Source organism: Rhinoraja longicauda, chromosome 40, assembly GCF_053455715.1.
Source record: "Rhinoraja longicauda isolate Sanriku21f chromosome 40, sRhiLon1.1, whole genome shotgun sequence".
Taxonomy (NCBI): domain Eukaryota; kingdom Metazoa; phylum Chordata; class Chondrichthyes; order Rajiformes; family Arhynchobatidae; genus Rhinoraja; species Rhinoraja longicauda.
The window spans coordinates 3,994,249-4,022,193 of record NC_135992.1 but is presented as its reverse complement, the minus strand read 5'-3'; the positions used below and the strand labels follow the sequence as shown (position 1 = coordinate 4,022,193).

The 27,945-nt window shown below is 51.5% G+C and overlaps 2 protein-coding genes across 2 annotated transcripts in view; one reads left to right on the top strand and one right to left on the bottom strand.

Moving 5' to 3' along the window:
• Positions 1-346: 346 nt before the first annotated feature.
• Positions 347-23,411, bottom strand: ddx59 (DEAD (Asp-Glu-Ala-Asp) box polypeptide 59). Its single transcript, XM_078430428.1, has 8 exons — positions 22,937-23,411; positions 17,814-18,571; positions 14,201-14,377; positions 10,136-10,225; positions 9,162-9,413; positions 4,852-5,004; positions 2,725-2,853; positions 347-1,301 (listed from the first exon to the last, which is right to left on the bottom strand). Exons 2-8 carry the CDS (start codon positions 18,498-18,500, stop codon positions 1,032-1,034), a joined length of 1,758 nt encoding a protein of 585 aa, XP_078286554.1. The 5' UTR covers positions 18,501-18,571; positions 22,937-23,411; the 3' UTR covers positions 347-1,031.
• The window catches only part of fam234b (family with sequence similarity 234 member B), a 70,493-nt gene continuing 65,870 nt past the window's right edge, over positions 23,323-27,945 (top strand). Inside the window, exons 1-2 of the mRNA XM_078430427.1 lie at positions 23,323-23,472; positions 27,241-27,651. Coding sequence (XP_078286553.1) covers positions 23,433-23,472; positions 27,241-27,651 — 451 coding nt within the window. The 5' untranslated portion in view covers positions 23,323-23,432. The remainder of the gene's footprint in view (positions 23,473-27,240; positions 27,652-27,945) is intronic.

The window sequence follows — 27,945 nt, the reverse complement described above, 5'->3', positions numbered from 1 at the left end:
CCTAGTGGGTGTAAGATAGTGTTAATGTACGGGGATCGCTGGGCGGCACGGACTTGGTGGGCCGAAAAGGCCTGTTTCCGGCTGTATATATATGATATGATATGATATGATTAGTTTAGCTTGGCATGTTCGGCACGGACATTGTAGGTTGAAGGGCTTGTTTCTGTTTCTATGTAGGAAGGAACAGCAGATGTTGGTTTAAACCGAAGATAGGTACAAACAGCTGGAGTGACTCAGCGGGACAGGCAGCATCTCTGGAGAGAAGGAACGGGTGACGTTTCGGGTCGAGACCCTTCTTCAGACTTCTTCAGAGTCTGAAGAAAGGTCTTGACCCAAAATGTCACCCATTCCTTCTCTCCAGAGATGCTGCCTGTCCTGCTGAGTTACTCCAGCTTTTTGTGTCTTGTACTTTTTTATTTTCATTTAGAAATACAGCGAGGAAACAGGCCCGTGGGGCACGAGTCTGTACCGACCAGTAATCACCCCGTACACTAACACTATCCTACACACAGTTACAACAAAAGCCAATTAACCGACAAACCTGCACATCTTTGGAATGTAGGAGAAAACCGGAACACCTGGAATAAACCCACGCAGTCACGGGGAGAACGTTCAAACTCCGTTCAGACACGATCGTGGTCATGTTCAAACCCGGGTCTCTGGCGCTGTAAGGCAGCAACTCTACCGCTGCGCCACCGTGCTGCCCCCCCAAAGGAACTGCAGATGTTGGTTTATACCGAAAATAGACACAAAGTGCTGGAGTATCTCAGCGGGTCGGGCAGCATCTCTGGAGAAAAAGGATGGGTGACCTTTCGGGTCGGGGCCCTTCACTTCTCGATGATCGATGTTCTATATACTATTGGAGTGCTTCAAGTTCTGAATTCAACGAAACATCTGCAATGAGCTCACCTCCCGCTCCATTTGATAGCGCAACGCAAGCCGAGAGTGGAGGAGACTGGAGGAAGCGGGGTGCAGCAGGGGCGGGTGCCATGAAGCGGGGGGGGTGCAGTCTCGCGGCGGGGGGTGCCGGACTATCGCTTCTGCAGCACGCTGCGGTCGTGCTTGCGGATGATGTCGATCAGACTGTCGCCGGTCCCCAGGTCCTGCTGGGCCTGCCGCTTGATGCGTTGCTGCTCGCGGCGCTGCTGCTCCGCCAGGTAGGGCGAGTTGAGGAGCTGTGGGGGCAGCAGGGTGCCCGTCGGCTTCACCCTCTTCACCAGCTCCAGGAAATGCCTGCTGTTGCCGTTGTTGACGAAGGTGATGGCCGTCCCTCGGTGGCCCAGGCGGCCGGCTCTCCCCACCTGCAGCGACAAGCATGCACATTGCGTGGGAGAGTTTAGTTTACAGGCACCGCGGAAACAGGCCCTTCGGCCCATCGTGCCCGTACTAACCAGCAATGGCGGCATGGTGGTAGAGTTGCTGCCTTACAGCGAATGTAGCGCCGGGAACTCAGGTTCGATCCTGACTACGGGCGCCGTCTGTACGTTCTCCCCATGACCTGCGTGGGTTTTCTCCGAGATCTTCGGTTTCCTCCCACACTCCAAAGACGTGCAGATATGTAGGTTAATTGACTGGGTAATATGTTAAAAAAATTGTCCCTAGTGTGTGTAGGATAGTGTTAATGTGCGGGGATCGCTGGGCGGCACGGACTCGGTGGGCCGAAGGGCCTGTTTCCGCGCTGTATCTCTAAATCTAAATCTAATCCCCGCACATTAACACTATCCCTCTAGGGACAATTTACATTTTATACCAAGCCAATCAACCTACAAACCTCTAGGTCTTTGGAGTGTCGGAGGAAACCAAAGATCTTGGAGAAAACCCATGCAGGTCACGGGGAGAACATACAAACTTCATACAGACAGCGCCCGTAGTCAGGATCGGACCCGGGTCTCTGGCGCTGTAAGTGCTGTAAGGCAGCAACTCTACCGCTGTGCCACCCAGCTAGAGAGCACCAACTAATACTATATTGTTGCACTTCCACTATCCCTGATGCCGTCTTTCAACAATAAGTTCGTAAGTGATAGGAGTAGAAATAGGCCGTTCGGCCCATCATACCTACTCCGCCATTCAATCATGGCTGATCTATCTTTCCCTCTCAACCCCATTCTCCTGCCTTCTCCCCATAACCCCTGAAAACCTTAGTAATCAAGAATCTATCCCTGCCTTAAAAATATTGCATTGACGGCCTCCACAGCCTTCTGCGGCCGTGAATTCCACAGAGTCACCACCCTACCAACAATCTACCCCCATGTCCGCTTACACCAACTAACTTGGACAATTGTGTGCAGTTCTGCTCACCCCATTACAGGAAGGATGTGGAGGCTCTGGAAAGGGCGCAGACAAGGTTTACTAGAATGCTGCATGGATTAGATGATATTAGTTATAATGAGAGGATGCACAAACCTCAGGAATGCCAAAGGCTGTGACTACGGGTGCTGTCTGTACAGAGTTTGTACGTTCTCCCCGTGACCTGCGTGGGCTTTCTCCTAGATCTTCGGTTTCCTCCCATATTCCAAAGACGTACTGACTTGTATAAATGTATAATTGTCCCTAGTGTGTGTAGGGTAGTGTTAAAGTGCGGGGATGGTGCGGACTCGGTGGGCCTGTTTCCGCGCTGTATCTCTAAAACTCAAAACCTGGTAATGATCGCTGCGCATTTCAGAGTTTGGGACAAGAAGACCCGGTGGAAGGAGGCGAGGAATTCACACGGGGAAACAGCGTTACCTGGTGAACGTACTCGTCCATGGTGCGTGGCATGTCGAAGTTCACCACCAGTCTGACGTTGACAAGATCGAGCCCTCTGCCAAGAACCCCTGTGCTGACAACAACCTCATGGTCTCCTTGAAGCAGACCCTGCAACAAAGATTTACAGAATAATAATTATAGAAACATAGAAAATAGGTGCAGGAGGCCATTCGGCCCTTCGAGCCAGCACCGCCACTCATTGTGATCATGGCTGATCATCTACAATCGGTAACCTGTGCCTGCCTTCTCCCCATATCCCTTAATTCCACTAGCCTCTAGAACTCTATCTAACTCTTTTAAATTCATCCAGTGCATTGGCCCCCACTGCCTTCTATAGCAGAGAATTCCACAAATTCACAACTCTCTGGGTGAAAACGTTTCTTCTCACCTCAGTTTTAAATGGCCTCCCCTTTATTTTTAGACTGTGGCCCCTGGTTCTGGACTCCCCCAATATTGGGAACATTTTTCCTGCATTTAGCTTGTCTATATAATTTTATACGTCTCTATAAGATCCCCTCTCATCCTTCTAAACTCCAGTGAATACAAGCCTAGTCTTTTCAATCTTTCCTCATATGACAGTCCCTCCACCCCAGGGATTAACCTCGAGAACCTACGCTGCACTGCCTCAACAGCAAGGACGTCCTTCCTCAAGTTAGGAGACCAAAACTGTACACAATATTCCAGATGTGGCCTCACCAGGGCCCCATACAACTGCAGAAGGACTTCTTTGCTCCTGTACTCCTGTATCGTTCGAACATGCAAGTATACATTTGAACGAAATGTCATTCCTCACAGGGGTTGAGGGGCGAGGTGCATAGTGGTTGATATTGATGCAAGGTGCCAGTGCAATGCGTGTGTGTTTTAGGTGAGGTGTGTGTGTGCGCGTGGAGGGGCAGCAGGGTGTTCATCATTCTAACAGCCAGCGGGAAGAAGCTGCTGCACATCCTTGATGCTCCGGTACCTCATGCCGGACAGCAGAGGGGGCAAAGAGTCCATGGGAGGGGGTGGGAGGAGTCCTTCATAACGTTGGAGGCTTTTCGGAGGCATCTTTTGTTGAAAATGCCCGGAATGGATGGGAGAGGCTCCCCGATGATGTTCTCCGCTGTCCTGACTAATCGCTGCAGGGTCTTCCTGTCTGGTGCAGTACCCTACAGTGAGGCAGCTGGTCATGATGCTCTCTGTGGTACCTCTGTAGAACATGGGTGGGAGAAGCCTCGCTCGTTTCAGCCTCCAGAGGAAATGCAGCCTCTGCTGAGCCCTCCCGGACAGGTGTGTAGTGTTGAGACACCAGGAGATGCCATCAGCGAGGGGCACCCCTAGGTATTTGATGCGTTCAGTAGACTTGGATAGAGTGAATGTGGAGAAGTTGTCTCCACGAGTGGGAGAGTCTGGGACCAGAGACTAGCCTCAGAATTAAAGGACATACCTTTAGAAAGGAGATGAGGAGGAATTTATTTCGTCAGAGGGTGGTGGAACTGTGGAATTCATTGCCTCAGACGGCAGAGGCCAAGACAATGGATATTTTTAAGGCGGAGATTGATAGATTCTTGATTAGTACAGGTGTCAGATGAGAAGGCAGGAGAATGGGGTTGACCCAGCTTCAATCCTGACCAGCGGCGCTGTCTGTGTGGAGTTTGCACGTTCCCCCTGTTGTATCACAGGTTTTTCCGGATGCTTTGGTTTCTTCCCGTGTGTGTGTGTGTGTGTGTGTGTGTGTGTGTGTGTGTGTGTGTGTGTGTGTGTGTGTGTGTGTGTGTGTGTGTGTGTGTGTGTGTGTGTGTGTGTGTGTGTGTGTGTGTGTGTGTGTGTGTGTGTGTGTGTGTGCGTGCCTATGTGTGTGTGTGCACGTGCCTGTGTTTTGTGTGTGTGTGTGTGTGGGTGGAGATTTTGGGGGGGGGGGTGTTAATGGGCATGTGTTAGAGATTAGGTTTTTGGGGAATTAAGCAGGGGAATGGGATTAATTGATTAGGAAATCAATCAACCATGATTGAATGGCGGAATAGATGGGCCGAATGGCCTAATTCTGCACCTAGACTATATGAGCATGAGAACAGCACTGCAGCCAGGTGCCCGGACGGTGCAGCGGTCAGGTTAGTCTCCACTTACCTGCAGAATCTTGTTGCGGTCACACTGGGCCTTGTCCGAGTGCATGGCCACCGACTTCAGGCCGGTGATGGTGTGCACCGCGTTGGACAGCAGGTCAGCCCCCAGCTTGCAGTCCACAAACACCAGCACCGTGGGGTGGAAGAGCTTGCCGTCCTGCACGAGAGCCGCAAACAACAAGGACATTCAAATCACAACGTGAAGAAGCATCCATTTTCACATTGGGCCAGACACTCCCATCATGTTAGACACAAAATGCTGTGGGTCAGGCAGCATCTTCGAAGGGTCTCGACCCGAAATGTCACCCATTCCTTCTCTCCCGAGATGCTGCCTGACCCGCTGAGTTAAAGAAGGGTTTTGACCTGAAACGTCACCCATTCCTCCTCTCCCGAGATGCTGCCTGACCTACTCCAGCATTTTGTGTCTACCTTCATCATTTGTGTCTACCTTCAGCATTTAAACCAGCGTCTGCAGTTCTTTCCTACACACATCACGTTGCCGCATATACAGGTTGAACACTGATGCTCCTGCAACTGATGGTGCTGGTTTAAACAGAAAATGCTGGAGTAACTCAGCGGGACAGGCAGCATCTCTGGAGAGAAGGAATGGGTGACATTTCTGCGCTGTATCTCTAAATAAAATGTCGGGTCGAGACCCTTCTTCAGACCGACCCGAAATGTCACCCATTCCTTCTCTCCAGACGCTGCCTGTCCCGCTGAGATACTCCGGCATCTTGTGTCTAAAATTACTAGAGTTCCGTTGAAGTTCCCTCAGTGGCCACATATGACATTGTAATGTGAATGGAATGACCTGCCGACCCAACCCCGTCTCCCACCGTCTCCCCGGCCGTTTAGAGCCCTGGCTTCTGACCCCACTTCCGACTCGCAAGGTACGCCAGTGAGGCCCTCTCACCCGCCGCTACAACATGTTATATTTAGTTTAGTTTAGAGACACCGTGCGGAAACAGGCCCTTCGGTCCATGCCGACCAGCGATCCCCGCACACAAACACTATCCTACACACCCTAGGGACAATTTTTACATTTACCAAGCCAATTAACCTACATACCTGCACGTCTTTGGAGTGGGGGAGGAAACCGAAGATCTCGGAGAAAACCCACGCAGGTCACGGGGAGAACGTACAAACTCCGTACAGACGGTGCCCGTAGTCGTGATGGAACCCGGGTCTCCAGCGCTGCATTCGCTGTAAGGCAGCAACTCTACCGCTGCGCCACCGCGCCGCCCTTTGTCTTATTTAAGTTTCTGGCACCCCATGGTGCTTTAGAGACATGGGAGGGGTATCATTAGCGAGCCAGGGGTGTACTGTCATTTCATTATCATGTGACTTCTGTTGGGCCGGAAAAACGGACAATCCAGAAATCTCGGGAACAGAAGGTGCCGGAAAATTGGTGTTCAACCTGTAATCGGGTCTATGCCGGTTCCAGGACAATCCCATCAATTCCCTCCCAATTTCCTTCCCTTAATCTTTTCTCTGTCACAACTACCACCAAATCCTCCCGATTCACCCATCTACGCCGGGAGTGATTTAGAGTTGTCGATGAAGCTAACACCCTTTGATTTAGATTTATTTTAGATTTAGAGATACAGCGGGGAAACAGGCCCTACGGCCCACCGAGTCCGCGCCGCCCAGCAATCCCCGCACATTAACATTATCCTACACACACTAGGGACAATTGTTACATTTACCCAGTCAATTAACCTACAAACCTGCAGGTCTTTGGAGTGTGGGAGGAAACCGAAAATCTCGGAGAAAACCCACACAGGTCACGGGGAGAACGTACAAACTCCGTACAGACGGCGCTCGTAGCCAGGATTGAACCTGAGTCTCCGGCGCTGCATTCGCTGTAAGGCGGCAACTCTACCGCTGCGCCACCGTGCCGCCCACAATTTGGGACACAGGTGGTAACAGAAGCAACATGGAGAAAACATGGGGCGGCACGGTGGTGCAGCGGTAGAGTTGCTGCCTCACAGCGCCAGAGACCCGGGTTCAATCCCGACTACGGGTGCTGTCCAAACGGAGTTTGTACGTTCTCCCCGTGACTGTGTGGGTTTTCTCCGAGATCTCTCCTCCCACACTCCATAGACGTACAGGTTTGTAGGTTAATTGGCTTGGAATTAATGTAAAAATTGTCCCGAGTGTGTGTAGGAAAGTGTTAATGTGCGGGGATCGTTGGTCGGTGCGAACTCGGTGGGTCAAGGGGTCTGTTTCCGCGCTGTATCTCTAAACTAAAACTAAAAAGAATGTGAAAACTCCACACAGACAGCACCAGAGGTAAGAGTCAAACTGGGGTTGCTGGAACCGAGAGGCAGCAGGTCTTTGAGCCCCACTACAGTTCCATCCAGGAGACAACACAAGAGCTGAACAAGCTTGGACTAGGTTAATTCCCGGAATGGTGGGACTGTCATATGTTGAAAGACTGGAGCGACTGGGCTTGTATACACTGGAATTTAGAAGGATGAGAGGGGATCTTATCGAAACATATAAAATTATTAAGGGGTTGGACACGTTAGAGGCAGGAAACATGTTCCCAATGTTGGGGGAGTCCAGAACCAGGGGCTACAGTTTAAGAATAAGGGGTAGGCCATTTAGAACGGAGATGAGGAAAAACTTTTTCAGTCAGAGAGTTGTGAATCTGTGGAATTCTCTGCCTCAGAAGGCAGTGGAGGCCAATTCTCTGAATGCATTCAAGAGAGAGCTAGATAGAGCTCTTATGGATAGCGGAGTCAGGGGGTATGGGGAGAAGGCAGGAACGGGGTGATTGAGAATGATCAGCCATGATCACATTGAATGGTGGTGCTGGCTCGAAGGGCCGAATGGCCTCCTCCTGCACCTATTGTCTATTGACAGATACATAGTTCACTCTCTCCTTCCTAGCCAAACAATACCGTCTGCTGTTGGAGCCAATGTCTGACCATGGAACTCAGCAGGTCAGGCAGCATCAGTGTGAAGAAGGGCCCTGACTCAAAATGCCACCAGCTATCCATTTCCCCCCACAGATGCAGCCTGACCCACTGAGTTCCTCCAGCAGTTTGTTTTTAGCTCAAGATTACAGCATGTGAGGTCTCTTGGGTCTCTGTATAACCAGGGATAACCCAGCGAATTCCTCACAAATCACAGATCTTGGTATGGTGCTTCCGTCCCACACTTCCCAGCAGTTGTAAGGAGGTGGAGTTTCCCATCATACTCTGTGTGTGAATGGAAGCTGGCTCTTACACTGCAAACTAAATGCATAGGAACTGCAGATGCTGGTTTAAACCGATGGTAGGCACAAAGAGCTGGCGTAACTCAGTGAGACAGGCAGCATCTCGGGAGAGAAGGAATGGGTAACGTTTCAGGTCGAGACCCGTAAGGATGCTGCATGTCCCGCTGAGTTACTCCTAAACTGCAGATGCTGGTTTATACCAAAGAGAGTCACAGTGCTGGAGTGAGTCAGCGGGTCGGGCAGCATCTCTGGAGATAAATGATAGGTGACCCGAAATATCATCTGGGTACTGACCCGAAATATCATCTATCCTTAATCTCCAGGGATGCTGTCTGACCCGCCGAGTGACTACTGCACTTTGTCTCTATCCTCCACAACAGTTCCTTGCCTTCAAACAGAAATAGATTGGTGGAGAAATAGATTCTCATCGTTCACACAGAAAGCTCAGAGTCATAGGGGAGGCATGGTGGCACGGTGGTAAAGTTGCTGTCTTCAGCGCCAGAGAGACAGGTTCGATCCTGACTACGGGTACTGACTGTACAGAGTTTGTACGTTCTTGCTGTGACCGCGTGGGCTTTATCCGGGTGCTCCGGTTTCCTACCACACTCCATAAACGTACAGGTTTGTAGTTAATTGGCTTGGTATAATTGTAAATTGTCCGCAGTATGTGTAGAATAGTGTTAGTTTTAGCTTTCGTTTTGAGTTTCAGAGATACAGCGCCGAAACAGGCCCTTTCGGCCCACCGGGTCCGCGCCGACCAGCGATCCCCGCACATTAACACTATCCTACACCCACTAGGGACAATTTTTACATTTACCAAGCCAATTAACCTACATACCTGTACGTCTTTGGAGTGTGGGAGGAAACCGGAGATCTCGGAGAAAACCCACGCAGGTCACGGGGAGAACGTACAAACTCCGTACAGACAACACCTGTAGTCGGGATCGAACCCGGGCCCCTGGCGCTGCACTCGCTGTAAGGCAGCAACTCTACCGCTGCGCCACCGTGCCGGAAAGCGTGCAGACTCGGTGGGCTGAAGGGCCTGTTTCCGTGTTGTATCTCTAACCTGAAACTAAACTAAATCTACTTGCATTCAGAATCTCAAACAGCTTCTTCTTCTTGGACGGCTCCTCCACCCACAGAATGATCTGGCGGACATTAGAGCAAGGCTGGTTCTTCTCTCCCACTGTGATCTTGACCGGGTCCTGCAGGAAGTTGCTGGCTAGCTGCTGGATGCCTGCTGGGATCGTGGCGGAGACAAGGATCGTTTGATGCTCCTCGGGCGTTTGCTCCAAGATATCCAACACCTGCTGCTGGAAACCCATCTTCAGCATCGTATCGACCTGGACAATAAAACAAGCACACACTTTGTTCCACTGTAAGGAAAGGTGCAGCGTACGCACTGATTGTTCATTGAGTCAAGTTTAGCTTATTGTCACATGAACCGAGGTACAGTGAAAAGCTTTTGGTGCATACTACCCAGTCAGTGGAAAGACAGTACATTGTCTTAAAATAAGCGAGTTCGGTAGCTGGACTGCGCGTGCCCAGGTCATACGCGATAAACATTCTCGACGGCTGAGCTGTATCTCGAAAGTCCGAAGGTGGACACAAAATGCCGGAGTAACTCAGCGGGTCAGGCAGCATCTCAGGAGAGAAGGAATGGGTGACGTTTCGGGTCGAGACCCTTCTTCAGACTGATGTCAGGGGAGGGGACGGGACAAAGATAGGATGTAGTAGGAGACAGGAAAACAGTGGGAAAACTGGGAACGGTGAGGGGAAAGGGAGGGACAGAGGAGCTATCTGGAGTTGGAGAAGTCAAATGTTCATACCATTCGGGTGTAAGCTGCCCAAGCAAAATATGAGATGCTATTCCTCCAATTTGCACTGGGCCTCACTGTGCAATGGAGGAGGCCCATGACAGAAAGGTTAGACTGGGAGTGGGAGGGGGAATTGAAGTGCTGAGCCACCGGGAGATCAGGTTGGTTAAGGCGGACTGAGCGAAGGTGGTGAGCGAAATGATCGCCGAGCCTGCGTTTGATCGAATATCAGCCCAGATAACACTTACCTCGTCAACCACCACAATACGCAATCCGGATAGGCTGACGGCTTCTTGCTTTAGAATATCCAGCAGTCGCCCAGGGGTGGCAATTATCACCTGCACAAGAGATCCACACATTACGTGTAAGAAAGAACTGTAGATGCTGGGTTTAAATCAAAGGCAGACACAAAATGCTGGAGTAACTCAGCAGGTCAGGCAGCATCACGGGAGAGAAGGAATGGGTCTCGACCCGAAACGTCACCCATTCCTTCTCTCCCGAGATGCTTCCTGACCCGCTGAGTTACTCCAGCATTTTGTGTCTGCCTTAGATCCACACATTAAGTCTCAACGTCCTGCACGGAGCACTCTCCTGGAATGGGATGGAGTGGGTTGAGATGGGCCAAATGGGGAGAGGTGGGTGGAGATGGGCAAATGGGGAGAGGCAGATTGGTGGAGGTGAAACAAAGGGGGGAAAAAAAACAGTAAACATAATTTGAGGTGAGAGAACCACTAATGGACACAAGTCCAAGGCCATTGTACAAAATCACGAGAGGAGTAGATGCACAGTCTCTTGTCCAGAGTAGGGGAATCGAGAATTAAAACTGAGATGAGGAAAAAAAACGTTTTCACCCAGAGAGTTGTGAATTTGTGGAACTCTCTGCCACAGAAGGCAGTGGAGGCCAAATCCCTGGATGAATTTAAAAGAGAGTTAGATAGAGCTCTAGGGGCTAGCGGAATCAAGGGATATGGGGAGAAGGCAGGCACGGGTTACTGATTGTGGATGATCAGCCATGATCACAATGAATGGCGGTGCTGGCTCGAAGGGCCAAATGGCCTCCTCCAGCACCTATTTTCTACGTTTCTAACCAAAGGACATAGGTTTAAGGTGAGGGGGGGGGGGGGGAAGATTTAATGGGAACCTGATGGGTAACGTTTTCCACACAAAGGGTGGTGGGTGCATGGAACGAGCTGCCCGAGGAGGTAGTTGAGGTAGGTACTATGGCAATGTTTAAGAAACATTTAGACAGTTACCTGGATAGGACAGGTTTAGAGGGATATGGTCCAAACGCAGGCAGGTGGGACTAGTGCAGATGGGACAAGTTTGCCAGAGTAGGCAAGTTGGGCGGAAGGGCCTGTTTCAATGTTGTAAGACTCTAGGACAACATCTATGAGGTGGATGAAGTCAAGGATGAATGAAGGGCAGAGGAGTTCAAACCAACATTAGCACTTTGGGCAGAATGGGAAGGAATGGTGTGAGCAAGAGGAAAAGAGGATGCACCCCCCTTTCATTTCTAGTTCTGTGTAGATGAGAATCCCTTCAGAGAGGATCAATGTCTGCACATGGGCACAGTTTCAACCAACGAAACACCGGGCATTCCTGCACAGCCAGTAATGGGCCACCAATGGTGATGCACAGCCTGCAATGGGCCCCCATTGGTTCAATGGTGCAAAGGCAAAGCCAACTGTTCACTTGCAATGCTGTGACGTGAATGTCACTGGTGAATGGGACAGAGCAGAGCTCAAAATCATCATCATAATCATACTTTAATAGCCAAGTGGGTTCTGCAACATACGAGGAATTTGTTTTGCCATGCGGTCATACCAATAAAAAGCAACAGAACACACAAAATACATTTTAACATGAACATCCACCACAGCGACTCCTCCACATTCCTCACTGTGATGGAAGGCGAAAAAAAGTCCAATCTCTCCCTTCCCTTCTTTGTCCTCCCGCGGTCGGGGACCTTGAGCCTTCCGATGACGGGACGATCTTGACTCCCCTTTAAAAGCTAATGTTAGAACCCAGCTCTGAGTGGTAGATTTCAGTCAGTAAGTAAGTAAGTAAGTAAGTAAGTAAGTAAGTAAGTAAGTAAGTAAGTAAGTAAGTAAGTAAGTAAGTAAGTAAGTAAGTAAGTAAGTAAGTAAGTAAGTAAGTAAGTAAGTAAGTAAGTAAGTAAGTAAGTAAGTAAGTAAGTAAGTAAGTAAGTAAGTAAGTAAGTAAGTAAGTAAGTAAGTAAGTAAGTAAGTAAGTAAGTAAGTAAGTAAGTAAGTAAGTAAGTAAGTAAGTAAGTAAGTAAGTAAGTAAGTAAGTAAGTAAGTAAGTAAGTAAGTAAGTAAGTAAGTAAGTAAGTAAGTAAGTAAGTAAGTAAGTAAGTAAGTAAGTAAGTAAGTAAGTAAGTAGTAAGTAAGTAAGTAAGTAAGTAAGTAAGTAAGTAAGTAAGTAAGTAAGTAAGTAAGTAAGTAAGTAAGTAAGTAAGTAAGTAAGTAAGTAAGTAAGTAAGTAAGTAAGTAAGTAAGTAAGTAAGTAAGTAAGTAAGTAAGTAAGTAAGTAAGTAAGTAAGTAAGAAGTAAGTATTTCAGGCTCTGCTCTCCTCTCTCTTCTACTCTCTCACTCTCTCTCTCTCTTCTCACTCTCTTCTCTCTCTCTCTCTCTCTCTCTCTCTCTCTTCTCTCTCACTCTCTCTCTCTCTCTCTCTCCTCTCTCATCTCTCTCCTCTCTCTCACTTCTCTCTCCTCTCTCTCTCACTCCTCCCTCTCACCTCTCTACCTTCTCTCCCTCTCACTCTTCCTCTCTCTCTCTCTCTCCATCTCTCCTCTCCTCTCTCCCTCCCTCCTCCCTCCCTCCCTCCCTCCCTCTCCTCCCTCCCTCCATCCTCTCTCTCCCTCTCATCCCCCTCTCTCCCTCCCTCTCTCCCTCCATCGCTTCTCACATCCTAGTCTTCTTCGACTGTCGCCCTGTTGCTTTCCTCTGTTTACTCGTTGTCACCTATCCCACACCCAACAATGGCCTCTTGTGCGCTCCACATTTCCTTGAATATCAGTGCTTTTTCCATATCTTCCATTCATTTCCCCTAAGTACCGTCCATATCTCTTGTCCCCCTTTCCCCGCCTGACTCTCAGTCCTGAAGATGGGTCTCGTCCCGAAACGTCACTATTCCTTTTCTCCAGAGACGCTGTCTGACCTGCTTAGTTACTCCAGCTCTTTGCGTCTGCCTGCCGAGTTGTAAAGTGTCTCTCGTTGGAATTAGTTCATTGGCTTGGTATAAAACATTGTTGTTTGTCCCTAGTGTGTGTGAGGTAGTGCGGGGATCGCTGGTCGGCGTGGACTCGGTGGGCGAAGGCCAGTTTCCGCGCTGCATCTCGAAACTATACTAAACACCATAGTCAGGGTGGGAGGAAACAACGGTGACATAGCAAAGATAAAACTATCCCTGAAAGGCAAATATCAAAACTTCATAAGTTCATAAGTCAGAGGAGAACAATTAGCCCATTGAGTCTACTCCGCCATTCAATCATGCTGATCTATCGAAGGTAGACACAAAATGCTGGAGTAACTCAGCGGGTCAGGCAGCATCTCGGATCTCGACCCGAATTCCTTCTCTCCCGAGATGCTGCCTGACCCACTGAGTTACTCCGGCATTTTGTGTCTACCTTCCATTTAAACCAGCATCTGCAGATGCTGGTTTAAATGGGAAGGTAGACACAAAATGCCGGAGTAACTTTCCTACACATGGCTGATCTATCTTTCCCTCTCAACCCCATAACATTTGGCATCCGTACTAATCAAGTATCTATCTATCCATCCATCTATCCATCTATCTATCCATCTATCCATCCACCTATGAGGCCCGCCGGAAATTGGAGGAGCAGCACCTCATATTTCGCCTGGGCAGTTTGCGGCCCGGTGTATGAACGTCGACCTCTCCAACTTCAGATAGCTCCTCTGTCCCTCCCTTCCCCTCCTCCATCCCAGATCTCCCTCTATCTTCTGTCTCCACCTATATCCTTCCTTTGTCCCACCCCCGACATCAGTCTGAAGAAGGGTCTCGACCCGAAACGTCACCCATTCCTTCTCTCCGAGATGCTGCCTGACCTGCTGAGTTACTCAGCATTTTGTGAATAAATCGATTTGTACCAGCATCTGCAGTTATTTTCTTAAATCATCCATCATCCATCATCCATCCATCCATCCATCCATCCATCCATCCATCTATCCATCTATCTATCCATCCATCCATCCACCTATCCCTCTATCTCCGCTGTAATAACACCCACACATACAGAGCAGGGCGTGGTGGGTTCGGCTCCTACCTTGATGTTTTGCTCCAGCCGATGCAGCTGTGGGGGCATGGGCATCCCTCCCACCAGCAGTGCGGTGCGCATGTTGGGGAGTCCCTGCATCAACTCCTTGGCCTGCCGCTCAATCTGGATGGCGAGCTCACGAGTCGGCGTCAGTACCAACCAGGGAAGCCGCGGAGAATCCTGCTTCTGAAAGGAAAGAGGAACAATCCTGGCTAACAAACCTGGAGCAAGAGGAAGCCACTCAACCAAACAGCTTGGTCTGCCATTTAATCATCTGATCTAATGATATCCTCAGTGTAAGAAAATAACTGCAGGTGCTGGTACAAATCAAAGGTATTTATTTCACAAAATGCTGGAGTAACTCAGCAGGTCAGGCAACATCTCAGGAGAGAAGGAATGGGTGATGTTTCGGGTCAAGACCCTTCTTCAGACTTCAGTCAATTAACCTACAAACGTGTACGTCTTTGGAGTATGGGAGGAAAAGTGAAGATCTCGAAGAAAGCCCATGCAGTTCACGGGGATAATGTGCAAGCTACGTATAGACAGTAGTCGTAGTCAGGAGCGAAACTGGGTCTCTGGCGCCGTAAGGCAGCAGCTCTACCGCTGCGCTTCAGCGCTGCCCTCTGACAGGTTGCCTCCTTGAACCACTAATGTCCTTATGGTGGAGGAGCCCCCACTCTGCTGCTCGGTAGGGAGTTGCAGGAATGACAGACGCCCAGTGATGATCAACGACTGGTGATGTATCACCAAGTTGGCGATGGTGCGTGACTTGGAGGGGATGTAAGAGGGGCGTCCCTGCGTCTGCTGATCCTGGGCTTCTTGCTGACCTCAGATTGTGCTGGCGGTGGGTTTATCCCACAAAACTGACCAGGGAATGAGATGGTGGAGTTTGGAATGGTGACTATAAAGTACGATTCTGAGTGAGGAATCGCATCAGACCTTAATGAAAAATAAAAATAAAGAGTGCCGAAGGTCAGGCATTTTCCAATTTTCTTTCAGATTTCAAGCTAATGCAGTTTTTTTGCTCCAATGTGCTGCTGCCAGACAAGTAAGTACATGGGACGGCTCTCCCAATCTACATAGACGGCGGTTCCCTAATGTACCTGTGGAGTGATTGGGCCGTGTCTAAACTTAGAGCCACGTCGATGCCGGTGCTAAGTCCAGTCTCGTCCTGTTTCTGATTTAATGCAGTGGTTCTGGCACAATACCAAGGCCGTCTGGGCAGGCTGGAACCATACGCACTGCGTCACCTGGCCGACTAGGAGGAGGTGGCTGATCAGCGCAACGATGTGGGTGGAATAACTGGGCTTGTGACAATCTGGTCACTTATAGTCGTAGAATCACAGGGGCGGCACAGCGGTAGAGCTGCTACATCAGAGCAGCAGAGACCCGGAGGTTCGATCCTGACCTCGGTGAGTTTGCACACTCTCCCTGCGGCTGCGTGCGTTTCCTCCGGACACGCCGGTTCCTCCCAAATCCCAAAGACGTGTGGGTTTATAGGTTAATTGGACTCTGTAAATTGCCCACGGTGAGTGGGGTGTGGATGAGAGAGTGGTTGGAAGTGGGGATGATTTTGCGATGAACAGTTCCACTCGCAACGCCTCAAGCAACGAGACAGGACCTGACCTCAAACACCTTTCTGTCCAACTTATCAACCAGGCGTGGGCTGATAAGTGGATAGCAAAGTGCCATAAAACGACTAACTTGGACAAAAGAGACTAACCACCTTCTCTTGACATTCAACGTTTGTTTTACATCAGCAGTTCTTCCATTATTACCACCCTGCCCTGGGGCTCCTCATGATCAGAAATCAATGGGTCCAGCCACAAACTCTGTGGCTTTGATATCAGACTGGACGTCCTGTGAGTGACTCAGCTCCTGGCAGGCCAACCCTCTTTCTGCATCCACACTGCACCACTGGTGCAAGGCAGCAGCAGTGTGTGCAACATCTGTCGAGCGTACTGCAAGTTGCTCATTCAAGCTACACATTCAGCAATGTCACGTTCAAAGGCAACGTGTTCATGTGGGCTCATCACTTCAGGTGTGCGTGTGTGTGTGTGTATATGTATATATATGTGTGTGTGTGCATGTGTGTGTGTGTGTGTGTATATATATATATATATATATGTGTGTGTATGTATATGTGTGTGTGTGTGCTTGTGTATATGTATAGATGTGTGTGTATGTATGTATATGTGTGCGTGTGTGTGTGTGTGCATATGTATATATATATAGACGTTTGTGTGTATGTATGCATATATTTGTGTATATATGTGTGCGAGTGTGGACCTGACATCAGTCCTTTCATCCGTCTGAAGAAGGGTCTCGACCCGAAACGTCACCCATTCCTTCTCTCCCTGACCCGTTGAGTTACTCCAGCATTTTGTATCTACCTTCGATTTAAACCAGGTTTTTTTCCTAAACACTGGAGGATAGCTAACGTTGTGGCTTTTTTTAAAAAAAAGGAAGTAATAACTTTTCTTTTGTTTATCTTCAGATCCCATCGTGCCATCTGCCCTTCAACCCCCCCCCCCCCCCCCCGATCGGCCCCCACCCCCACTGACCATGAACCCTACCGATCGATTGTAATCATGTGTAGTCTTTCTGTTGACTGGTTAGCAAGCAACAAAAAGCTCTTCACTCTACCTCGGCACACGTGACAATAAACTAAAAACGGAAAATGAGCCCCCCCAGCCCTGGCCCTGCCCCTCACCAACTCTGCCCCGACTCCCTTATCCGGCCCTGCCCCTCAACCTCCCCCCCCCTTCAACCCCTCCAACGCTGGCTCCATCTCTTGCCCCCACCACTCAGGTTCCCCCCCCCCCACCGTCGCTCAGCCCCACTCACACCCTGGCCCTCACCCCACCCTGTCCCCGCACCTCAATCCCCCCACTGGCCAAACCCTCACCCCCCCCCCCCCCCCATCCTGGACCCCATTCAACCCCTCCAATACTGGCTCCAAGTCTTATAGAAAAAGACAAACTTAGAAAATAGGTACTGGAGGAGGCCATTTGGCCTTTCGAGCCAGCACCGACATTCATTGTGATCATGGCTGATCATCCAATCAGTAACCCGTGCCTGCCTTCTCCCCATATCCCTTGATTCCGCTTGCCCCATAGAGCTCTATCTAACTCTCTTTTAAATTCATCCAGTGAATTGGCCTCCCTCCGCTGTCTTCTGTGGCAGAGAATTCCACAAATTTACAACTCTCTGGGTGAAAAAGTTTTTTCTCACCTCAGTTTTAAATGGCCTCCCCTTTATTCTTAGACTGTGTGTGGCCCCTGGTTCTGGACTCCCCTAACATTGGGAATATTTTTCCTGCACCTAGCTTGTCCAGTCCTTTTATACTGGCTCCAAGTCATATTCCTACCACCCAGGTCCCACCCTTGCTCTGCCCTCTCACCCACTCCACCCTGGTCTTGTTCCTCAACTCCCCACTGGCCCAGCAGGTCAATCCCCCCACCCTGACCATGCCCTTCACCCCCATCCCCCCCAACACTGGCTCCACCCCTAACCCCCACACCCTGAACCCACCCTTGCCCCTCACCTTTACCTACCAACCCCTGCTCCCAGCCCTCCCCTCGTCCCGCTGCGGCCCCCCGCCCCCGGCCTCGGCCCCTACCTCTTGCAGCGCCGCCATGGTGATCGGCAGCAGGAAGGCGGCCGTCTTCCCAGAGCCGGTGTCGGCGGTGGCCAGCACATCCTTGCCGGCCAGCCCCTGCGGCAGCAACTGCATCTGCACGGGGGTGGGGCAGTGGTAGCCCAGCCGCTGCAGGCTGCGGCCCAGCGTGGCGGGGAAGCCGCAATGCTCGAACTCCAGCACGGGCCTGAGGGCAGGGCCCTGCACCACGATGCCCAGCTGCTGCTGCAGGTCCTCCACCTGCTCGTCCGACAGGCTGGTGACAAACGGGTGCTCCCGGTAGCGGCCGCTCAGCCCATCCGCCTGCTGCTCCGGCTCCGGCTCTGGGGAGTCCGTGCTGCCCAGTTGCCGCAGGTGCTCGGCCTTGCACTCCAGGCTGCAAACGTCGGTGTCCGTCTGGTCGCAGATGTACTCCCCGTAGCGGCCGCACATGGAGCAGGCCGGCTCCCCCGGCTCGGGCCATCGCTGGCTATGCCTCAGGGCCTTCACCGGTTCTTCCTCGTCGCTCTCTCCGGCTCCCAGCTCCTCTCCTCCCCCTCCAGCCTCACCCGCTGGGGTGTGAAGCTCATCGTCCGGTTTGAGGTCAACATCTAGGGTCTTGCTCCTCTTGGCCGCCTGCTCGGTGCTTTCCTCGGCCCTCTTCACCTTCAGAGACCTGGGCACAAACATCGTTCGGTAACTGATCAGCAAACTCCGCTTCCTGGAATACGGGCAGGCATTACCATGCGGTCAGGCAGCGTCTGTGGAGAGGCAAGCATTAATATCTGCTCGACACAAAACAACAAATCCAATCAACAACTCGCATTGAAGATAGACACAAAAAGCTGGAGTAACTCAGTGGGTCAGACAGCATCTCTGGAGAAACGGAACAGGTGACATTTCGGGTTGAGACCCTTCTTCAGAGGAAGCATTTCAACCCAAACCATCACATAGTCCTTTTCTCCAGAGATGCTGTCTGACCCGCTGAGTTACCCCAGCTTTTTGTGTCTATATTCAGTTTAAACCAGCACCTGCAGCTCCTTCCTACACACATCTCACGTTGATTGATAGAATTGATTGAAAGACCCAGTAAGAACAGGAAGGCAGATTATTATCTGAATGGTGTCAGATTAGGAAAAGGGGAGGTGCAACTTGACCTGGGTGTACTTGTACATCAGTCATTGAAAGTAAGCATGCAGGTACAGCAGGCAATGAAAGTTTGCGGATGACACAAAGCTGGGTGACAGTGTGAGCTGCGAGGAGGATGCCATGAGGCTGCAGTGTGACTTAGACAGGTTGGGCGAGTGGGCAGATGCAGTATAATGTGGATAAATGCGAGGTTATCCACTGGTAGCAAGAACAGGAAGGCAGATTATTATCTGAATGGTGTCAGATTAGGAAAAGGGGAGGTGCAACTTGACCTGGGTGTACTTGTACATCAGTCATTGAAAGTAAGCATGCAGGCACAGCAGGCAATGAAAGCAAATGGCATGTTGGCCTTCATAGTGAGAGGATTTGAGTATAGGAGCAAGGAGGTTCTGCTGCAGTTGCACTGGGCCCTGGTGAGACCACACCTGGAGTATTGTGTGCAGTTTTTGTCTCCTAGTTTGAGGAAAAACATTCTTGCTGTTGAGGGAGTGCAGCATAGGTTCACCAGATTAATTCCTGGGATGGCAGGACTGACAAATGATGAAAGAATGGATTGACTGGGCTTATATTCACTGGAATTCAGAAGGATGAGAGGGGATCTTATAGAAACATATAAAATTCTTAAGGGATTGGACTGGCTAGATGCAGGAAACATGTTCCCAATTTTGGGGAAAGTCCAGAACCAGGGCCCACAGTTTAAGATTAAGTGGTAGGCCATTTAGGACTGCGATGTACAAAAAACTTGTTCACCCAGAGTTGTGAATTTGTGGAGGGTGTGGCGGCCAATTCACTGGACGTTTTCAAGAGATAGTTAGATTTGGTTCTTAGGGCTAAAGGAATCAAGGGATATGGGGAGAAAGCAGGAATGGGGTACTGATTCTGGATATCAGCCATGATCATATTGAACGACGGTGCTGGCTCGAAGGGCCGAACGACCTATTCCTGCAACAATTTTCTATGTTTCTATGAGTCCGCGCCCACCATCGATCACCGCTAGTTCTACATTATCCTACTTTCTCATTCACTCCATACACAAGGGGCAATTTTATATAGGCCAATTAGTCCACATCTTGGGAGCACCCAGAGGAAACCCACACGGTCACAGTGAGAACATGCAAACCCCACACAGACAGCACCCAAGGTCTGGATCAAACCCGGGTCTCCAATATTGTGAGGCATCAGCTCTATCAACTCGCCACTGACATTTTATAATTTCCTTATTCTATCTAAGATGTTAACTTGTATCAAGAGAAAGGTTTAAAATTAATTCTGAAAGTGTTTCAGTGGTGGCACTGTAGCGCAGCTGGTAGAGTGGATGCCTCACGGCACTAGAGACCCGGGTTCGATCTTGACCTCAATAGACAATAGGTGCAGGAGTAGGCCATTCGGCCCTTTGAGCCAGCACCGCCATTCAATGTGATCATGGCTGATCATTCGTGTGCAAGTCTGTCCGAAGAAGTTCAGTCCGAAGAAGTTCAGTCCGAAGAAGGGTCTCGACCCAAAACTTCACCCATTCCTTCTGCGATGCTGCCTGGCCCGCTGGGTTACTTTAGCATTTTGTGTCTATCTTTGATTTAAAGCAGCACAGCAGTTCTTTCCTACACTGTGCTGCCTGTGTGGAGTTTGCATGTTCTCCTTGAGACCTGTGAGTTTCCTCCCACATCCCAAAGACGTTTGGATTTGCAGGATGAACAAAATCTCCCCTAATGTGTAGGTCGAGGATTAAAAAAGTGGGATAACTTTGAACTGGTTAGGGTGATTGAATAGAAAGGGTGATTGATGATTGCCATAGACTTGGTGGGCCGAAGACCCGTTCCCTTGCTCTATCTCGGAACCAAACTGAACAAATTTGTGAGGCTGACACAAGCAGACAAGGTTGAAGGGGTCTGACGCTGTGTAGTGTCGTAGTTTAGATATATGTGAAAGCTTTAACACATCAAACTGAAACTCTACTAGAGTACCAAGGTCACACCACAACAAACTGGGAAAACCAACTGCGGTTTGCTGCCTGACTGGCTGCCAGCAGGTTTGCATTCAGGTTTGCATTCCCCAACCTACAGCCCGTCATAAGCAAATGCTGTCAGTGAGCGTAAATTAGCTGCTACACATCTATAACGACTGCACGAAGTATTTAATTTTCTGTAAAGTGCTCTTGAGATGTCCCAAGGACCTGAAAGTGTAAAGACTTCGGACTTGTTACCTCTGCCTGATTGATGGTAGCAGCAAGGCAAGGCCCGGATTGTGGGGATCCTTGATGACAATCACGTGTACCAAGATAGGTGAAAGAAACTGCTATCCAGTCAAATCATACCATTCATGCGTACATCAGGTCATGCAAAATAAACCAAGTGCAGAATATAGATAGAGATCCAAGGAACTGCAGATGCTGCCTTACCCGATGAGTTAGTCTTTTTTTAAAAAAGAGTGCAGAATGTAGTTTTTCTTTCACCAAAGAAACTTTACTTGGAATAAAATAAATATATACAAAACAAAAACTATGCAAAAACTCTTGATAGTCATAGAGTGATACAGTATGGAAACAGGCCTTTCGGCCCAACTTGCCAACACCAGCCAACATGTCCCAGCTACACTAGTTACATAGAAAATAGGTGCAGGAGTAGGCCATTCGGCCCTTCGAGCCTGCACCGCCATTCAATATGATCATGGCTGATCATCCACCTGGCTGTGTATGGTCTATATTCCTCCAAACTTGTCCTATACCTATCTAACTGTTGCTTAAACGTTGGGATGGTCCCAACCTCAACTACCTCCTCTGGCAGCTTGTTCCAAACACCCACCAACCTTTGTGTGAAAAAGTTACCTCTCAGATTCCTATTAAATCTTTTCCCCTTCACCTTGAAACTATGTCCTCTGGTCCTCGATTCCCCTACTCTGGGCAAGAGATTCTGTGCATCTACCCGATTTTATACACCTATACAAGATCACCCCTCATCCTCCTGCGCTCCAAGGAATAGAGACCCAGCCTACTCAATCTCTCCCTATAGCTCAGACACTCTAGTCCTGGCAACATCCTCATAATCTTCCCTGAACCCTTTCAAGCTTGACAATATATTTCCCATAACATGGTGCCCAGAACTGAACACAATACTCTACATGTGGTCTCACCAATGCCTTATACAACTGCAACATGACCTCCCAATGAATACATGAATGCCTGTACATTCAGCATTACTAGTCATACTCAGTAGACAGTAGTTCATAGGACATTATACTCAACCATTGAGTTTGAATTTGGTTTATTGAGTTTAATTTGTTATCACATGTACCGAGGTACAGTAAAAAGCTTTTGTTGCGTGCTAACCAGTCAGTGGAAAGACAATACATGATCACAATCGAGTCATTCACTGTACAGATACATGTAAAGGGAATAACATGAATGATGTTTAGTGCAACATAAAGCCAGTAAAGCCCGATAGTGTGTTCATAGGACATTATATTCTGCACTCTTTATAGGGGTCACAATGAAACACCATGAAATACAGATTAGAGATATCAGTGGAGAAGAGATGAGGTTAGAGATGTCAATAGAGAAGTGGAGCAAAGTAAGAGATATCCGTGGAGGAGAGGAGGTTAGAGATAGGAGTGGAGAACAAGAAGGGTTAGAGATATGAGTGAAGAGGAGAGATTAGATATATGTGGAGAAGGGGAGATGAGGTTAGAGATATATGGAGAAGATTGATTAGCAGGACTGGCTGTTACAATCCTTGAATTTTTGCACTACAATTGACTTGCATGGTGTTGATATGAGTGGAGATATGAGTGGAGAACAGGGGAGGAGATTAGAAAAATCAGTGAAGAGTAGAGGAGGTCCCAGCAACAGAGCAACCGATACCAAGGACCTCAGTGGTCACCCTTGCCCTCCCCGCCACTCGCCGAGGCCCCAACCTCCCTCTCTCTCTCTCTCCCCCTCCCTCCCTCTCCATCCATCCCAACCCTACCTCCTCCCCGACTCTCACCGAATTTACTCCACAACTTTCTTCAGCTGAGGGGAGCCGAACACGAGCACACGGGCCCTCGCAACCCGCCTCTGCCGGCGCAAGGAGGTCCCAGTGCCAGTCCAGTGCCGGTGTCTGCCCGGACCTGTTTCAAGGGCGCACATTTCCACTGGAAACGGTGCAACCCTGGAGACACTCCGCACCAACCCCCCTCCATGTTGACAGTTCTCCACAAGAATGAGCGATTAAAATCTTCGTTGGCGGGCCGCAGTGTCGCGCCTGTGTGTGGTTGCGTAGGGTGTGAGCGGCCTCAGTGTCGGGCCTGTGCGGAGGGAGCGGCGCGGAGGGAGCGGCGCGGAGGGGAGGGTGTGCGCGGAGGGGAGGGTGTGTGCGGAGGGAGCGGCGCGGAGGGGAGAGTGTGAGCGGCCGGCGGCGGCGGTGTCCGCGCGGCTCTGAGGGGAACGGCCTGGGACAAGGCGGGAGCCCGGCGCGTGCGCACACTGCGGCGCGCGCGCGCATGATGGCGGCCGCGCTGTCCAGGGCGCTGAAGCTCCCGGGTGAGCGGACAACGGCCGGCCTCTGGCTGCCGCCCCCTCCCTCCATCCATCCATGCGCCCCGCCCTCCCCTGCTCGGCCCGCCCCTCCTCCTCCTCCTACCTCTTCTCCACAGTCCACTCCCACTCTCCATCACCCTCCCCTCTCTCCATCACCCTCCCTCTCTCCATCCCCTCCCCTCTCTCCATCACCCTCCCCACTCTCCATCACCCTCCCCACTCTCCATCACCCTCCCCTCTCTCCATCACCCTCCCCACTCTCCATCCCCTCCCCTCTCTCCATCCCCTCCCCCCTCTCCATCCCTCCCCTCTCTCCATCCCTCCCCTCTCTCCATCCCCTCCCCTCTCTCCATCACCCTCCCCTCTCTCCATCACCCCTCTCCATCACCCTCCCCACTCTCCATCACCCTCCCCTCTCCATCACCCTCCCCTCTCTCCATCACCCTTCCCTCTCTCCATCACCCTCCCCACTCTCCATCACCCTCCCCTCTCCATCACCCTCCCCTCTCTCCATCCCCTCCCCTCTCTCCATCACCCTCCTCTCTCCATCCCCTCCCCTCTCTCCATCACCCTCCCCACTCTCCATCACCCTCCCCTCTCCATCACCCTCCCCACTCTCCATCACCCTCCCCACTCTCCATCACCCTCCTCTCTCCATCACCCCTCTCTCCATCCCCTCCCCTCTCTCCATCACCCTCCCCACTCTCCATCACCCTCCCCTCTCCATCACCCTCCCCTCTCTCCATCACCCTCTCCATCCCTCCCCTCTCCATCCCTCCCCTCTCCATCCCTCCCCTCTCCATCCCTCCCCTCTCTCCATCCCTCCCCTCTCTCCATCCCCTCCCCTCTCTCCATCACCCTCTCCATCCCTCCCCTCTCTCCATCACCCTCCTCTCTCCATCCCTCCCCTCTCTCCATCCCTCCCCTCTCCATCCCTCCCCTCTCCATCCCTCCCCTCTCCATCCCTCCCCTCTCCATCCCTCCCCTCTCTCCATCCCCTCCCCTCTCTCCATCACCCTCTCCATCCCTCCCCTCTCTCCATCACCCTCCTCTCTCCATCCCTCCCCTCTCTCCATCCCTCCCCTCTCCATCCCTCCCCTCTCCATCCCTCCCCTCTCTCCATCCCCTCCACTCTCTCCATCCCTCCCCTCTCCATCCCTCCCCTCTCCATCCCTCCCCTCTCTCCATCCCCTCCCCTCTCTCCATCACCCCTCTCTCCATCACCCTCTCCATCCCTCCCCTCTCTCCATCCCCTCCCCTCTCTCCATCACCCCTCTCTCCATCACCCCTCTCTCCATCACCCCTCTCTCCATCACCCCTCTCTCCATCACCCCTCTCTCCATCCCCTCCCCTCTCTCCATATCCCTCCCCTCTCTCTAACCTCTCCACTCTCTCTCATCCCTCCCCTCTCTCCATCACCCCTCTCTCCATCACCCCTCTCTCCATCACCCCTCTCTCCATCACCCCTCTCTCCATCCCCTCCCCTCTCTCCATATCCCTCCCCTCTCTCTAACCTCTCCCCTCTCTCCATCACCCTCCTCTCTCCATCACCCTCCCCTCTCTCCATCCCCTCCCCTCTCTCCATCCCCTCCCCTCTCTCCATCCCCTCCCCTCTCTCCATCCCCTCCACTCTCTCCATCACCCCTCTCTCCATCCCTCTCCTCTCTCCATCCCCTCCCCTCTCTCCATCCCTCCCCTCTCTCCATCCCTCCCCTCTCTCCCACCCTCCCCTCTCTCCATCCCCTCCACTCTCTCTATCCCCTTCCCTGCCACTGTATGTTTCTTTTTTTTTTCCTAATCAGATGTGCAGCACTTTGGTCAACGTGGGTTGTTTTTAAATGTGCTATACAAATAAAATTGACTTGACTTGACTTGACTCTCTATATCCCCTCCCCTCTCCATCACCCTCCCCTCTCTCTATCCCCTCCCCTCTCTCTATCCCCTCCCCTCTCTCCGTCTCTCCCCGTCCCTCCCCTCTCCCCGTCCCTCCCCTCTCCCCGTCCCTCCCCTCTCTCCGTCCCTCCCCTCTCGCCCTCCCCTCCACTCTCTCTATCCCCTTCCCTCTCTCCATCCCTTCTCCTCTCTCCAACCCTCTCCTCTCCCCGTCCCTCCCCTCTCCCCGTCCCTCCCCTCTCTCCATCACCCTCTCCTCTCTCCATCACCCTCCCCTCCATCCCTCCCCTCTCTCCGTCCCTCCCCTCTCTCCGTCCCTCCCCTCTCTCCGTCCCTCCCCTCTCTCCATCTCTCTCCATCCCTCCCCTCTCTCCATCCCTCCCCTCTCTCCAGCCCCTCCCCTCTCTCCATCACCCCTCTCTCCATCACCCCTCTCTCCATCACCCCTCTCTCCATCACCCCTCTCTCCATCACCCCTCTCTCCATCACCCCTCTCTCCATCACCCCTCTCTCCATCACCCCTCTCTCCATCACCCCTCTCTCCATCACCCCTCTCTCCATCACCCCTCTCTCCATCACCCCTCTCTCCATCACTCCCCCTCTCCACCACTCCCCCTCTCCACCACTCCCCCTCTCCATCACCCCCTCTCCATCACCCCCTCTCCATCACCCCCCTCCATCCCCCCCTCTCTATCCCTCTCCCATCACTGTTTCCCCCACTGTCATCACTCCTTTCCATCACTCCCATCCCTCCCTTTCCCCTTATCCCTCCTTTTCATCCCCTCATCCCATCCCTTCATTCCTCTCACCCCTCCCTCTCATCCCTCCTCTCCCTCTTTCATCCTTCCCTCCCTCCCTTCCCTTTCTCATCCTTCCCTCAACCCACCCTTCATTTCCTCTTTCAGCACACTCCCTAACCTACCGCATCCCCTCGCCCCCTTCATCTCTTATCCCTGCTTCCCTACCTTCCCTTTCTCATCACTCCTTCCCATCTCCCCCTCTCCTTTTCCTCTCTCATCCTTCCCCTCATCCCTCTGTTCCCTCGTACCTCCATTTCTCCCCTCTCTCCCTCCCCTCTCATCTCTCCCTGCCTACCCGCTCTCATCCCCTACCTCCCTTCCCTCTCTCATCTTTACCCTTCCCCCTCTCATCCCTCTCTCCCTTACGTCTCTCACCCCTGCCTCACGTTTCACATTTTTCCCCTCTCATCCCACCATTTCCTCTCTCTGCCCTCTCTCCCTTTGCACTCTCTTCTCCCTCACTTCCCTCCCTCATCCCCTCCCTTCATCCCTACTTCCCTCCCTTCCCTCTCATCCCTACTTCCCTACCTTCCTTCTCTCTTCACTGCTCCCCATCTCCTTTTCCTCTCTCATCCCTCCCTTCCCTCATTCCTCTGTTTCCACATTCCTCCCTCTCTCCCACCTCCTCTCATCCCTCCCTCCCTTCCCTATCTCATCTCACCCTTCCCGTTCTCATCCCCTCACCCTCCCTTCCCTCATCCCACCCTTTCCTCTTGCGTCCTTACCTTCTTCCTGTCTGTCCTACCTCCTCCTACTTCTTTATCTCTCTCCCCCCCCCCCCCCCCCCCCCATTTCCCTCTACATTGTGAGTAGAAACATAGAATATAGGTGCAGGAGGAGGCCATACGGCCCTTCGAGCCAGCACCACCATTCGATGCGATCATGGCTGACCATCCACAATCAGTACCCCGTGCCTGCCTTCTCCCCATATCCCTTGATTCTACTAGCCCCGAGAGCTCTATCTAACGCAGTGATTTGCACCGGAATTTTGCGAGGAGACTTGAGAAATCCCATTAACGTGCAACGATCATTTTGTTGAGAGAAGAGGATCACGTTTAATCCATTTAATGTTTTCCAGGCAAAAAGTCTCACGACTTGGGAGAGTACGACCCCCTGCGCCAGGCGGACAGTGACGACAGTGCAGATGATGGCGACCTCAACTATCAGAAGAATGGCAGCCTGCAGGTTGAAGCAATGGTTGAGGCTGTGCTCAGCAGGGATGCGGACACGGTGGTGGAAATGCACGCACTGAAGGGAAAGCAAAGCCGTTCTGATCAGCCCAGCTCAACGCAGGTCCGTGCCACTGAGGTGTCGGATGAGTTCACCGTCAAAAGCAGAACGTCCTTCCTTCCATGCCTGCGGATGGCCGCCTTCCTCCTCACTCTCCTCTTGAGCATGGTCCTCGTCTTGGTCTGTGCTTTCTTCATCCCGTGCCCCAAGAGCCGCGCCCTGAAGACCTCGTGGAACAGAAGCCTCGGGCTAGCAGCCGGTGAGCAAAGCTGAGGATCGGAAAGGCAATGGCGGGCCGCATTAACAGGGCCCCGTAACTGAGGAAGGATGTGCTGGCATTGGAGAGGGTCCAGAGAAGGTTTACGAGAATGATCCCCGGAATGAGTGGGTCAACATATGATGAGCGTTTGACGGCACTGGGCCTGTACTCGCTGGAGTTTAGAAGGATAAAGGGGGGACCTCATTGAAACTTCCTGAATAGTGAAAGGCCTGGATAGAGTGGACTTGGAGGGGATGTTTCCACTAGTGGGAGAGTCTAGGACCAGGCCTCAGA